Source organism: Punica granatum, chromosome 1, assembly GCF_007655135.1.
Source record: "Punica granatum isolate Tunisia-2019 chromosome 1, ASM765513v2, whole genome shotgun sequence".
Classification (NCBI taxonomy): Eukaryota; Viridiplantae; Streptophyta; class Magnoliopsida; order Myrtales; family Lythraceae; genus Punica; species Punica granatum.
Window position 1 is genome coordinate 49354695 of NC_045127.1, and position 15235 is coordinate 49369929.

At 36.1% G+C, this 15235-nt stretch overlaps 3 protein-coding genes and 1 long non-coding RNA gene across 4 annotated transcripts; 3 read left to right on the forward strand and 1 right to left on the reverse strand.

Moving 5' to 3' along the window:
- Positions 1 to 3494: 3494 nt before the first annotated feature.
- Positions 3495 to 4148, forward strand: LOC116207235. The gene has a single exon (XM_031540141.1). The coding sequence runs from the start codon at positions 3495 to 3497 to the stop codon at positions 4146 to 4148; it is 654 nt and encodes a 217-aa protein (XP_031396001.1).
- Positions 4149 to 7040: 2892 nt separating this feature from the next.
- LOC116192635 lies at positions 7041 to 7727 on the reverse strand. Its single transcript, XR_004154118.1, has 2 exons — positions 7571 to 7727; positions 7041 to 7415 (listed from the first exon to the last, which is right to left on the reverse strand). It is a non-coding gene; the product is annotated as an uncharacterized LOC116192635 (long non-coding RNA).
- Positions 7728 to 8790: 1063 nt separating this feature from the next.
- Positions 8791 to 9444, forward strand: LOC116207246. Its single transcript, XM_031540150.1, has one exon. It carries the CDS (start codon positions 8791 to 8793, stop codon positions 9442 to 9444), a length of 654 nt encoding a protein of 217 aa, XP_031396010.1.
- A 3127-nt stretch (positions 9445 to 12571) lies between these two features.
- LOC116207255 lies at positions 12572 to 13222 on the forward strand. The gene has a single exon (XM_031540162.1). The coding sequence runs from the start codon at positions 12572 to 12574 to the stop codon at positions 13220 to 13222; it is 651 nt and encodes a 216-aa protein (XP_031396022.1).
- Positions 13223 to 15235: the final 2013 nt, after the last annotated feature.

Below are 15235 nucleotides of genomic sequence, written 5' to 3' on the forward strand. Positions count from 1 at the left end.
AGATAACGTGAACTCTTTTGGGAAAAAAAAAATTCTGCTGAAAAATACAGATGCTCAGGAATTTCACGAGTAAGAATTCAACTTGAAACGTCTCAGTTTCAGGTCGAGGATTACGCGACTGCAGCAAATACCCTTGCTCAACCAAATATCCTTTTGTCCAAGGATATTGGAACATTTTTTTTTTAAAATTAAGATCAGCAAAGAACATCGGAAGTGTTGGACCGGGACAGGACCACCTGAGACGATTGAAGTTGTGAAGCCTAAATCCTTCGTTTCGTAAAACAAAGAAAGACCTTATGAAAGGAAAAGAAGGTCCGATGTCCAACATTGAATTTAGGGGCTCCCTTGCTTCAATTATTATCCGTACCAAAATTTCGTGCCTTTTTTCCTTTTCGTACTTCCGGTTTCACGCAACGCGGGAGCCCACCGCGAATATTGATACCTGAACGAGTCAGCTGATCACAATTGAATTTTGACGAATTTTGATATCGCATGCCGTCTCAGCTCATCGATTAATTATGTATATACTTGACCTTTGTTTATAACTAGTATTGAAAATTTAAATCTATCACAACCGACTGTTTTAACAGCTTGAAAAATTGTGTTATTGAGTAGCATGCAAGTACTGAATTTGATTATCTGAAAGAAAAACCTTATAATTCTTATTTCTTTGAATATGTTATGATTAGTGGATCCATTAACACTTTGGGTTTCATATCACTTTCGCTTATTTATATGGGGAACATATGGAATATAGATAGATTTTGGGATATACAGATACTCTCACTTTTGGTTCTTCAATAAATTGATTAGAGATCATATATTCGTTAATTTTGTATCTATTATTTGATATATTTCATATGATCTGATTTAATTCTTTTATGGTGGAAGACAAGATACGATAACCCTAGTTGTTTCATATTCTGATCATATATTCTTTCGTTGCATCAACTCGATCGAGATTGTTCGGTTTCAATATACTTAAAGTTAATTTGTCACATCAACTCGAGATTGTTCCAATTTCGATATATTCAACAACTACTTTCCGGGTAGATGATCAGGTATGAATATGATCTCTTCTAAGTTTTTTTCCTTCCCCTTTTTCTTGTTATGTTCCATCGAGAATGAATTAAATACTTTTGAAACAGATTATTTTAAAAATAATAATAAGGCTTTGTAGTAATTTCATACAAAATGGAAGATATTTGACTACGACCCGGTGAATGAATTTAATGTAGTTTGACTTACCTCGTAGGGTCCCTTGAATGTTATTTTTAATCCAATAATTTTTTCTATTCATATTTGGAATTTTTTTCAAGTCATGATACGATTTGCATTATTCGTGATAAAAAAAGGAAATTGGTCCTTGAATTTCATCGAAGAGAAAACTAATCCTCGAGACATAGGTGGGTCAATAAAAAAATTTTGAAGCTCTAAAAACATCCGAAACCGCGTGTAAATAGAATGTACGGTTGGAAATCTAGGTAAAACCCTCTCTCAAAAGTCTCAGTCCCATCGTCAACATCGTCCAAGCCCCTCTATTAACAACATATTAAGCCAAAAAAAATGATATTATTTTCACAACATCGGCCAAGCCCCTCACTACAATAATGTTCTTTCTATTCATGTTTTATGGAAGTGAATAACCCAGTTCATCAAAATTATATCGAATCGAATAACTATTACTCGTGAACCAATTACCTATTAAGTCTACAAATTTCGTATTTATTGCATCTCTGACAACAACTAATGGAATCTATAATCTATCTATAATATATAATGTAAAGTAGAATTGGCCAATTTATTATGCATTAAATGTATTAGTATAAGCAATTAATTTTATTTTCTATAAAAATCAATTTTGATTTTTTTTTTCTGGAAAATGATTTGTAACAAAATGAATCTTAAAATTTGTATAGACTGAAAGAATATAAGTCCTTTGTTATAGAAGATGGTGTAAAATAGTTAAAATAGATCGTCGTTTGTAAGTATTTTGCTCCGATTAACATTGCAAAAATTTATGTATATATGTAATGTATAACTTTTACATCTATCATGTCAAATGAAGAAATTTTTATATATCATAATTTATTTAATATTGTCTTTATAGTTCATTATAAAAATAAAAAATATTAATAATTTTAAAGAAGCAAATGTACTTGTGCTTATTTGGATATTGACTGTGAGTTGATTATAATTTGTTTTTGTAGATATCTCCAAATTTATAAAATTTACATATCTATAAATATCATTGGAATTTAAACATTACATAAAAGAGGTTATTTTTAAAAAAGTGTATTAGCCATATCTATTTACTTGTTTATTTATTTATTTTATTATTTATTAAAAAATTAAATTAAATAAAATACTTTATATGTTAACCGGTTCAGTTATCAACATGCATGTATGATTTCTAATTGAAAATATTATGTGTTCGTTAGAAAAATCACTTGCTAAAGGAATTTAAAATAATCTTTCCGGTTGTTAATTTTATGATCTTAAATTATATATAAAATTTTTATTTTTTATTAATCTTACTGGAATACGAATTTATCAAATAGTGAACACTTCAATTATGATATTTGTCTTCAAAAAGTATTTTAGTACAACTTTTATAAAACAAATATATTAAAAATTTGTGCATCGCACGGGGTGGTGGCTAATAGATTCTGAAGAGAATATTTCTTGGATTATCTATCTTAGAAAAGCCATAAAGTTAAATATCTTCATGTAATGTGAAATTATTTAACTATGAGTTCAGCAAATATAAAATCATAATTAACTGAGAAAAGAGAAACGCTTACAGAGATACTGGAAATTTTTTTGAAATCTTGAAGTGATGAGTTCAGTTTGTCGTGTGAACATTATGCCTACTCATTTTTTTGTAAAAGAAAAATAAAAGTGTCAGCAACTGGAGAAGCAGCTAGATTGACCCAAACTTCTAATTAAATCGAATGTTTAAATAATTTATTATAGTTTTAGAAGCTATGTAACAGACTTTGTTATCTCTTAATTAATTCACATGTCACATCAGATATATAACCCAAAAATGAAAAAAAAATAAAAAATAAAAACCATGCACCAAAGATCTAAGGCAACGGATTAAATCGAAGCTTCGATATATTATTTGAATAATTAAGCAAACATTGGCACCATTTATATTCAATCAGTTCCTCATAGACTGTCGAGCTTCTCGAAGTCAAGACTACGCGTTTGCTTCTGAATAAAATTCCAAAATATTAATCAAATAATTAAATAAAAACATCATCAGTTTCCTGGGAAAGAGCTTCCCCCCTCATGTTCCTCGTCAGACAATAACTATATATATATATATCCCCCGAAATCCTCCCATCTCATAGCACAATATTTCCCAACAAAGAAACACAAGACAAAGCACACTCAATCAGTGCTCAACCAAAGGTTATACTAGCAAAGATTCACCCAAAAAAAGGTTATACTAGCAAGAAGAGAAGCCGAAATCATCCAATCAATCGATGGCTGAGAGCTACCACAACCAAGAATACCCCTTAGCACCAGCCGGGATTGACGGTCACCCTCGGAGCGATGCCGAATCTCTAAATGACAAGGAGGAGAAGCGTCGGAAGAGGATTAAATGGGCTATTTACATCAGCGTCTTCGCTGTCTTCCAGGTGATCGTGATCGTCGTCTTCTCCCTCGTCGTGATGCGGGTCCAGAGGCCCAAGTTCCGTGTCGGTACGCTCCGTATCCAGGCCTTGACCACCGGTGCCCAGGGTGAGGCCTCGTTTGACACGACATTCGTCGCCCCTATTAGGATCAAGAACACCAACTTTGGGCCATACAAGTATGATGCAACCAGCGTGACCTTCTCCTATGGCGGGGTCGCCCTAGGACGAGTGATGGTCCCCAAGAGCAAGGCCAACTTCAAGTCCACGAAGAAAGTCGACATGACCGTAACTCTGAACTCGAATGCTCTGGCAGCCACTTCTTCGAATACGAGCCTCGGGAACGAGCTGAGCTCAGGAAACCTGACGCTGAGCAGCTCGGGGAGGATGAATGGGAAGGTTGAGCTGATGCTGATATTCAAGAAGAAGAAGTCGACCGATATGAACTGCACTATGACTATCGCCGTGGCAAGTAGGACAGTCCAGTCCCTGACGTGCAAGTGATCATCTACATGAATGACTGCATACGTGTTTGCTCATTTTCTCTATCGGTCGATCGATCGAACTGTTAGTTATTTGTGTTTTATTTTTTATCCTTCTTTTTCAATCATCTCTTGCATTTTGGTCAGCAGAACGATTAGTCATTCGTTGAGATTTACTTCGATGATCACATATGAGTTGGTCAATAATGTTGTCTTGAGTTATTGGGGCTTCTCTCTCATGATGGTCCTGCTCATATATATGAAGCTGAATTTGTCAATCAATAAGTTGAATTAGTAAACGATAAATTTTCTATCTAGGAGAATGAAGGTGAAAGATATATTGGAAGTTTGTGCACCAGTTAGCCCATACCTCTCAACCTCTCCGCCTGAAAAAAAAAATGAAAAAGGAAAAAAAGAGAATTGGAGGCATGAGACTTCGGTTTGAAAAAAATATTGATTGAGGGTTAAAAAGTAACTAATACTCACGAAAATTCTTTGAAGTGGAAGATCACATAAGGAGAAGGAAAGAGATATAAGATTTGTATTTTTTTCCTTTTCAAAAAGTATAAGTAATGACGGTGAAAAAGTGTAAAATAATTTACTTGAAAAAGTACATGTAATTTATAATAAAAATACAATTATTATATTGTAGGTTGGCACTATAATTTGAGTTCGGAAACTCTCAATATTATTTCCTCGCCAAGTGTATATTTGCTCTGGTGAGGTAGGACTAGCCAACTTTTTGTAATTGTGTGCACATATTGTGTCACTTTCTATATTTTTCTTTACTGTATTTCCACTCATGAATTTTATGTTTATACAGAGATATCAAAATAGAAATTAAGAGGAAATTACAATGATAATCATTAGTTTCGAGCTTATTTCTATTTTTTTTAATCAAAAATTAGAGTTATGAACAATTAGATTAAACTTTCTATTGTTAAAGAAAAAATATAAAATTTCATCTTTAAAGATTGTTTAACAATTTTGTAATTATTTACCATTTATACTCTTTACCAGGCTTTGCTTTTGTAATTATTTTGTTGCCTTATTTCCACTTTATGGTAATTTTTTGTTTCATTTTATATACAATGAAATACTTTATGCAATTTTGTTTTGATTTCGTCATTTATTTTGATGGACAATTTGTTCAAAAGTCCAATAAATATATAACATTTTGATAATATGATTTTATAAGTAAATATATGCATAATTAAAAGATTATACATTCACTTTATATTAACGTTTTAAATTTTATATCAAAATGAGCATGGAAATTGGAAATTTATTATGTATTTCCTTTAAAATTGTCTGCATTGAATAATTAATTTAAATAATTTAAACGCCCCATTTTATATATTCGAGTAGGAATGTAACACAAGACTAATTTAGATGTAGAAAAAAAATGTACTAAGTTTATAAATTGAATATCTATAATAACTCTTTATATTATGTTAACATATAAAATTAATATGTAATGAAAGATTAATTACTAGTATAATTATTATTAATTGTAACATTGTTAATTTACATTTTTTAAGTATTAAAAATAACCATAATACGAGTTAATCAATACATGAATATAACCCGTGCAATACCGAGAATTGAAAACTCGTTAATGTTGAAAAGGGGGATGCTTGCAGAGACACTGTTAATGAGTTTGGTTTATTATATTAACATATGCTTACTCACTTTTTGATAAAGAGAAAAAAAAATGGTCAGCAACTGTAGAAGCAATATGGTATTCGGTAATTCAATTAATTCAGTTGAAGCTGAGTCAGTTTACTAAGTGCTAAAACTCTCTCAATCGTGAAATTTTTCATTCACAAGACTCGAAGTTAAAACCTTGTTTAAGAGTAACGGATATTGAATCGCTTCAACTGACTCATGTTGGTGAAACAGTACATTATTAAAAAAAAAAAGAGAGGGCAGTATATTACACGTATAAAATTCTTTGAAATCATAGAAATTAGCATGCAAAAAGTCCTATAGATATAAAATTCTAGATATCATTGGGATCATTTTAGCCAAATTACTTTAAATTAAATGGAATGTCAAAATAATTTCTGTTTCATGCTATGAAACTTTGCTATATCTTTTAATCAATTCACATGTCACATCATCAGATATATTACCCAAAAATGGAAAAAAAAAATAAAAATGCACCAAATATATAAGGCAACGGATTAATCGAAGCTTCCAATATTATATAAATAAGTGTTGTTACATCCTCTTAATAATCAAACCAAAAATACTCCTAATTCAAAATCTCACTCACAATAATATGATTGTAATTTACACAATATCTAATCATTATTCAATAATTGTGAATAAAATTGAAATATTGAATTATTAGGATAATTTAGGCACATTATCTAAGAGGATTTAGCATTCGCGGATTGAAGAATGAACGATTAGCATTTTTCTTTCGGGGCATATTCTGAGATCAAGAAAGGGTCTCTCCTGACAGAATTTGAGACTTTTACCGACACACTTTTGCACTAAGAAAGACCCTCCCGACACACCTCACGACAGATATCATCGTTTAAAGTATGGCAATGCATTTGTTTTTGTGTTGGGAAAAAGCATCCTGTGCCGACACATACTTTTGTGCCGGAACAAACTATTATCCATGTCGACTCACAACTGAGTTAGTAGAGAGTGGACCTATCACGACACACATGTGTTGGCACAGGTCATTAAAAAAAAAAAATTAGGCCGCGAGCTGCCTTGTTTCCGGGTTACTGATATCAATAACCGAGAAGCAGCGAGCTACCTCTCGAAGGCAGCTAGCTGCCTACGCTTTATTGATACGGCCTTTCTCTTATTCTTCTTCTTTTAGCTTTTACTTGGCAAACGAGGAGAAGGAAAAACCGAGAGGAACGGGACAATAATGAAGGTGCAAGTATCCAAATCAAGACGAGAGTGTCAAGCTCATTATATTTCACAAATCAACATGGCCAAAATCCACACCAAGAGATTATTATAAAACATGTTCTAGTTATAGGTGAACAAGATTGTGAAGTCTCCGTAACTAACCCCATAGCAAAGAACACAAAAGACCTATTTCAAGTCTTCTTTTCCATGAAATTCCATCAAAAAACATGTCAGCTACAGCCCACATTATTCCTAAGAAATCAAAATTTAGCGTCATCCATTGTCTATGACTAACTCCTCAAATAAACCGCTATCGCGATCTCGAGCCTCATGGTGGTCTGTTGCGCAGCTACGATGCAAGGGAAGGAGAGACCGCTGGCTGTCTAACTGAGCTGGAGACGTCTTCTTGTAGCTGCGACAAAAGCGAAACAAAGAGAGAGGAGACAAAAATGAGCACAGAGGGAGAAACACAGAGAGAGTAAGAGAGAATTAACTGAGAGTCGATTGGAGCTGGAAGGGGTCTTGAAAGTTGTTCTATTGAAGGAGCTCGATGAGCCATGGACTCACCATGGAAGAGCTGGGCTCAGCCATGAGATCATTTGGGAGAGGACGACTCCGTGAAGCTGAGGGTCAAAGGAGCCCACCGGGAGAGAGAGAAATTGTCTAGACACGATGTAAAGCGAGAGATTTGTTTAAAATTGGTAAAGAGAGGGAGATATAAAACTTCAAATTTTCGTTTTGGTGCCGAAATTTGACCTCTCCCAGCACACATGCATCGGTATAAGTATATTCATGTGGCGACTCACCTGCATATGTGTTGGCAAAACACCCCCTATCCCAATGCACGAGTGTCAGCTGCGGGTATGCACTTGTTTCGACTCAATTTTGTGTGTCGACAAAGGTATGAACCTATCTCGATTCAGTTTTTTGTGTCGGCGAAAGGATCCCTAGCACGACGCACTATAAGTGAGTTGACATAGACTCATTCTTTCCCGATGCACATTGATTCCGTAGGCAACGGTCATTTCGCATGAACTTTTCACAACACATGCCCGGTGCGTCAGCATGAAAAGAGTATGCAAAAACCATTTTTCTTGTAGTGCTAATGAACTTTGACAAATTCAGTTCGAATCAAGTCAGCCCATTGATGAAGCTCTTCCAATCAAAATTTTTATTTCATTTACAAAATTTGAAGCTGAGACTTTTTTTTTCGGTCTGAACGCTGGTATCCGGAAGCCTAATTGGGCCCCGACTAATCTAGTCGAGCCGGGTCGGCCCACTAAGGGGTAAAGCTCTTCCAGCGTGAATTTTCTGCATTCACAAGGACTCAAACCCGAGACCTTGCTTAAGCGGAACAAGCGTCGAACCGCTTGAACCAACCCACGTTGGTTGAAGCTGAGACTTTGTTAAAATAGAACAAGTATTAAATTGCTTGGATCAATTCTTATTGGCAGGAATTTAGTATTTTTATATAATCAAGCGAACCTTGGCCCCATAGAAAAAATGTCGAGCTTCTCGAAGTCAAGACAACGCGTTTGCTTCTAAATTAAATTCCAAATCCTCTCGAATATCAATCAAATAAATTAATAATAGAATCAGCTTCGTGGGAAAGATCTTCCCCCTCATGTTCCTCGTCAGACATAACTATATATATGCCCCAAAATCCTCTTATCTCATATATAACACAACATTTTTAGACATACAAACACAAGACAAGCACAGTCAATCAGTGCTCAACCAAAGCTTCATACAAGCAAGAAAAGAAGCCGAAATCATCCAATCAATCGATGGCTGAGAGCTACCACAACCAAGAATACCCCTTAGCACCAGCCGGGATTAACGGTTACCCTCGGAGCGATGCCGAATCTCTAAACGACAAGGAGGAGAAGCGGAGAAAGAGGATTAAATGGGCTATTTATATCAGCGTCTTCGCTGTCTTCCAGGTGATCGTGATCGTCGTCTTCTCCCTTGTCGTGATGCGGGTCCAGAGGCCCAAGTTCCGTGTCGGTACGCTCCGTATCCAGGCCTTGACCACCGGTACCCAGGGTGAGGCCTCATTTGACACGACATTCATCACCCCTATTAGGATCAAGAACACCAACTTTGGGCCATACAAGTATGATGCAACCAGCGTGACCTTCTCCTATGGCGGGGTCGCCCTAGGACGAGTGATGGTCCCCAAGAGCAAGGCCAACTTCAAGTCCACGAAGAAAGTCGACATGACCGTGACTCTGAACTCGAATGCTCTGGCAGCCACTTCTTCGAATACGAGCCTCGGGAACGAGCTGAGCTCAGGAAACCTGACGCTGAGCAGCTCGGGGAGGATGAATGGGAAAGTTGAGCTGATGCTGATATTCAAGAAGAAGAAGTCGACCGATATGAACTGCACTATGACTATCGCCGTGGCGAGTAGGACAGTCCAATCCCTGACATGCAAGTGATGATTATCTACATTAGTGGCTGCATACGCATTCTCTCTCTTTTTGTCTATCGGTCGATCGATCGATCAATCTTTTTATTATTTATCTTTTATTTTTTATCCTTCTGTTTTTCCTATTATATATATTTGTAACGACTGAGGGTTCTTTTTCCATCAAATATTGCATTTTGGTCGGCAGCACGTTTTGTGATTTTCTTTGTTATATATGTTGTCTTGAGTTCTTATGGCTTGTCTCTCATGATGGTCCTGCATGCTCATATATATGAAGTTGAATTTTTCAATCAATAAGTTTTTTCGGTAAGCAATTTTTTCGGTAAGCCAATCAATAAGTTGAATTGGCGGCCGATAAAATTTCTAGGAATGTATTGTAAATAAATTATATGAGGGGAGATTGGAGATAAAAGCAAAGAAATTCACTGATAAAAGAGGGGAACAAAAAAAAAAGCGGTAACATAACTAAAGCATATTGTAATATAATAACCTAGGATTTTTTTGGTTATCTTATAGTAAATTATAAAGTTGTTGTTAGCAAAGAAAGAGGGTGTTAGCGCAATGGTGTACATTCTTGCTTTCAATCAAAAAGTTTCAAGTTCAATTTTCATTACTCGTCATTGTGAGGATGGTCATTTAGTATTTTTTTTTCCGGCTATATAGAGAGGCCGGTGAACCTAATACAATGAAAGATCATTTAGAATTTTCTGATGCGATGGTTTTCGTTATTAGGCATGCAATCGGGACCAATTATTTCAATTTGTGTTAGCGCTAAAAGAATAGAAAAAGAGTGGGAGAAACGCATTTTCTGGTAAACTGTTAATCTAATAATCAGAATTAAGCTGCGGAAGATCAACTTTGACTTTTGAGTCAAGACGACTGGCAAGTGCGGCAATCGGTTCACGTGCTTTGGGGTGAGCATCGATCAGAAAGAATCCCATACGTTCAGAAATCGGGAGCTTTTTATTTTTTTATTTCGTATGTCAAGTGTGAATTATGATATTCAAAAGTCTAATAGATCCCGACTAATTTAATTGAGTCGAATCGGTTCATTAAAGGATAACACTCACCCAGCGTAAAAAAATTTTATTCACGGCACTCGAATCAAACCTTACTTAAATGGAACAAAGACCGATCTACTTGAATCAATTCATGTTGGTGGAATTGGGCACATTTTGATTGGTACGTGCGAGTGAGCCACGAGACATTATTGCTAGATTTGAACTCTCTCTTAACATTCTCCTGCTCTTTACGGAGTCAAACTGCCTCTGTTGACTACTCCTACCAAGAAGCCAAAGCCGTATGTCTTTTCCGCTGCGTTCAAATCCTTCGCAGACCTTTTCCATGGACCGTCCAAAAATCCTCCCCTTATAATCTCAAGAATGGAAGATTTTTCGGTAACCACTACTTAGGCCCTGTTTGGCTTTAATGGTTAATTTTGACTATTCAAGTCACGGCTGCTGGATTAGTCCAATAAAGAATAAAACTCCGCTAATTATAAAGTTTTTTTCATTCATAATACTTTAATCTAAACTTTATATAAGGAGAATACGTACCAAATGATGTGAAGTCTAATGTGGCAAAAGACTATATGCAGGCTGTGTTTCAGTCAATATTCTAGGTCAGATGAGTCCAGCTGAGGTGTTACAAAATGTTTGGCCAACACAAAAGTGATTCACCCAAAAATTTAAAACACTAAACAACATTTTCTACTTAATGACTTAGGACTATTGAATCTTCTATAATAAAATGATGTCGTCCTGAAACCTAAATAAAAATACACCCCATTTTTATTTGCCATGATATGCTACAAAATTAAGTAGGGATAAGCGTCTGATTTGAAGGTACCATCGGATTGGACACGCATAGTTGGCCAAATTCAATACTATAAGCAATATCTAAAAGTGTGTATGATTAACACAAATTATGATGGCGTACCTTTTTTTCTTTTTATCTTTGAAAATTCAGTATCACTTAGCAATTCAAACAATAGAAAGTGATTTGCCTTTACAATATGGGGACTGGTCCTCTTAATGATAATAATCCTATTTGGTAAAGGAGAACCCTTTTTTATGTATCGAACTTATTCTATTCTTTCGTACTTTGTATGAGTATAAATAACTAATAAGATAATAGATATGCCCATCCAAACGCTGTTGGAAGGGATAACATATTGGGTGAAAAGCTAAAACAGTAATATATGGAAAGCAATATTAAACAGATCGCAGCACCTGCTCCAAAGTTAGGTCATTACAAAAGTTATCAAGCTGTTGAAATTTTAAGTTCTTCTTCTTCTCCCTTTTTTTTTTGGTGAAATATATATCTGAGTTATTTTCGATAGAATAAAATTAGATCTTAGGGAAGGCCACATGTTTCTCAATAGAGAAGAAGCCGTATCATTGGACATCGCTGTCACACCTGAAAATGGTGGGAAAACTGGTCCAGGCCAACGGTGCAAATTAAAGTCCAAACCGAAGCTTCTGTCAATAAAATAATATATACAAACACATGTTCTTACAATTACACGGCATAATATTATTATTATTATTATTATTATTAAGGTTCCGGGCATTTCATTGGATTAATCCTCATAATCTATGTGAACATCCTGGAAAGCGTCACTTCGATCACATAAACTGTGCAAACGATCTATTAATGAGTATTTTCGCATATGATTTCTGAAGACTTAAACTTGAAACTTCTCCCAAAAAACCACTCGTTTTAATCGTCGAGCCAATCCTATTGAGCATTATTTAATTATTTATGTTATACCATAATATAAACTGATATATTATCTATATTTTTTTGGTAGATTATCTATATTTAATGGTTTCAATTGGTCCCACCATAGCATCCGAAGACCCTCTAGAAAGTCAAGAATTCCCACCTCATTGAGACCGCGTTCATCTGTCGTCTGAATCAACACACAACACTGTCCCTCAGATGAAATATCATTTTCTTGCAAAGAATGCTAAACATGCATGCCCTCTCTCTTCACACATCATGTCTCTCTATATATATAATCCCATTAATCCTTACCCCAAACATCACAAAGAACATCTCCAACTATATAGCCTTCACAAGCAAAAGAATAAGCAGAGAAGAATACTATATTTGATCGATAAGTCCGATCCCGAATGGCCGAGAAGACGTCCCAGCAAGTGTACCCGCTGGCACCGGCCAATGGAGCCCCGAGGAGCGACGAGGAGGCTCTGACCGAGAAGGAGGCGAAGCGGAAGAAGCGGGTCAAGCTTGCCCTGTACATCGGGGCGTTCGCGGTGTTTCAGGTGATCGTCATCCTGGTGTTCGTGATGGTCGTGATGCGAGTCCACAGGCCCAAGTTCCGCGTGGGTGAGCTCCGTATCCAGAGCCTCAACACAGGGTCCCAGAACTCCACGTCCTTCGACATGAGCTTTGTGGCCCCGATCCGGGTCAAGAATGCCAACTTCGGGCCGTACAAGTATGACGCCACCACAGTGGTCTTCACCTACGGCGGGGTCCAGGTGGGGCAGGCTGCAGTCCCCAAGAGCAAGGCTAACTTCAAGTCCACAAAAAAGATCGACTTGACCGTGACGGTGAGCTCAAGCAATCTGACTAGCGTCGCCGCCGCCTCCTCGGCCCTTGAGAGTGAGCTAAGATCCGGGAACCTGACACTCCGGAGCCAAGCGACGATGACAGGGAAGGTGGAGCTGATGCTTATCTTCAAGAAGAAGAAGTCCACTTTCATGGACTGTACCATGGTCATTAATGCATCCACCCAGGCGGTTCAGTCTTTAGCGTGCAAATGAAACTGATGAAGGCCGAGGCAGAGTTTGCCCAAATTCGTTCAAGTTTTTTAGACATGTTTTTGTTTTTGTTTTTTTTCAAGTTTTTTTTCTCTTCTAATATAGTAAATTGTGCGATTACATACATATATGTATATATATATATATATATACACAGATATATGATCATGTAATTTCCATGTGTAGATATTTCATTCAAAACACAGCTGCTTTCCCCAACCTTGGTCCATCTTATTTATATACGTGACAACTTCTGCATAATCATGTATAACTTGGCAAGGCATCCAATTCGTTCCAACCCGAACCAAACCATCTAAATTCCTCACTGAACTCATTCACTTATACCCTTTTCAATGTCTTATTAAATTTTAGTTCTCAATCATCCCATTTGAGCCACCTGCACGTTTGAATATACGCATTATACTGAACAGCGTTCAGTTTTACTTGTCGATCTTTCAACAAATAAACCTGGCTGCACTTGATTATCACTTTCTATAAGAGACAACTAAATATTCCCCAAGTTCACGACAAAATTTGGGTTACAGCTTGTCAAAGAATCATATTCAAAGAAGAGGGTCCGTAGTCCAGAAGGGATTAAAACCTGCATTGCATTATACGCTTCATGGGTCCACACAAAAGGAAATTTTCATTGAGAAAGTAGCAAAAGACATTGTTTGGTATATTTGAGCTTCTAGAGGACGTCCAAATTAAACTAATTTGCCAAACAAAACATCACCTCACAACATTGGAGGGGTATGTTGAAATGTGGCAAGTCAGAAGGGGGAAAGAAGCACACTTGGGTCACTTCTCACTAGACAATTAATTAATAATACTCCCAGGAAAAAAAGGGCCTACTTTTTTCCTTTTCGGTTCCAGAAGGAAAGCAACAGCCTTAAAGTGCAGAATTACAGATTGAGAGGAACAAAAACGGGGCATGGAAGCCCAGCAACACTGCCAAGAAGAAGCGTTCCAATACCCACCCGCGGTGAGCTGAAGAAATCGGTACGAAGCGGAAGAAGGAGAGACCAATTTGCCAATCAATTTACACATACATTACCTTCGAGAAGTACCTTGATAGCCCTAACCAGCGATGCCACCTGGTGTGAGCCGGGAGAGGAGCCCATGATCAGATTACGGGTACCACTTACTTTGTCTTTTCCCCAACAAGTCTTCCGCTAGGTCCATGTGTATCTTTTATAATTTAAAATAAATAAATCTTAATCACCGATAAATTGGGTCATTACAGAGTGGAGAAGCTAGCATCTCTAAATACTTCTTGCATCTTTAGCTATAGGCAGTCGTTGGTTCTATATCTCCCTCAACTAACAATACCTCATTTTTATTGTCCTTCCCACTTTTGATCCTTGTTCTTTACTTCTTCACCGTCATTCACAACATCTTTGCTTCGAAATTCCCGCTGATGAATCTTGGGTCCATCGAAAACTACATCAGGTTGTCAAGTTATGTATATACTTTTCAGTGCGAATTAATGTTATTATTAATAGGAGCACCTAAAGTGACGATTCGCTTTTAAAATCCTAAGGGACTAATAAACTAATATAAAGAAAGTTCTAGTGAGTAAGGCGATACTGAACTCAAATTTCAGTTGCCAAAGAATTCATTTTACGATTTTGAGTGGGCAAACTGACATAAAGAAAAGTTTGATAGATAAAACGATGCTTAACTCAAACTTCAATGGCTAAATTGTTTTTTTTCCCCAATAATAAGATATCAATAATAAAGTTATGAATAAAATTACTAAATTATAGCCAGAAACCAATAAAATTAACAAATTTAAATTTATATATTGTTCTGTAGGATATCATATAAGTTCTCCTAAATCTTGAAGAGGTATTACAAAATCGAATATCTAATGTGCCATTGGAATTATTTAACATGATTGATATATAATCTTTAAAAGATAAATATTTTTTTAAAAAAAAAATCCTTTTGTTGTAGTGTAAGACTGTTGACCATTAGGAAAAACTTAATCCGTCTACCTTGTTTTCAACCAAT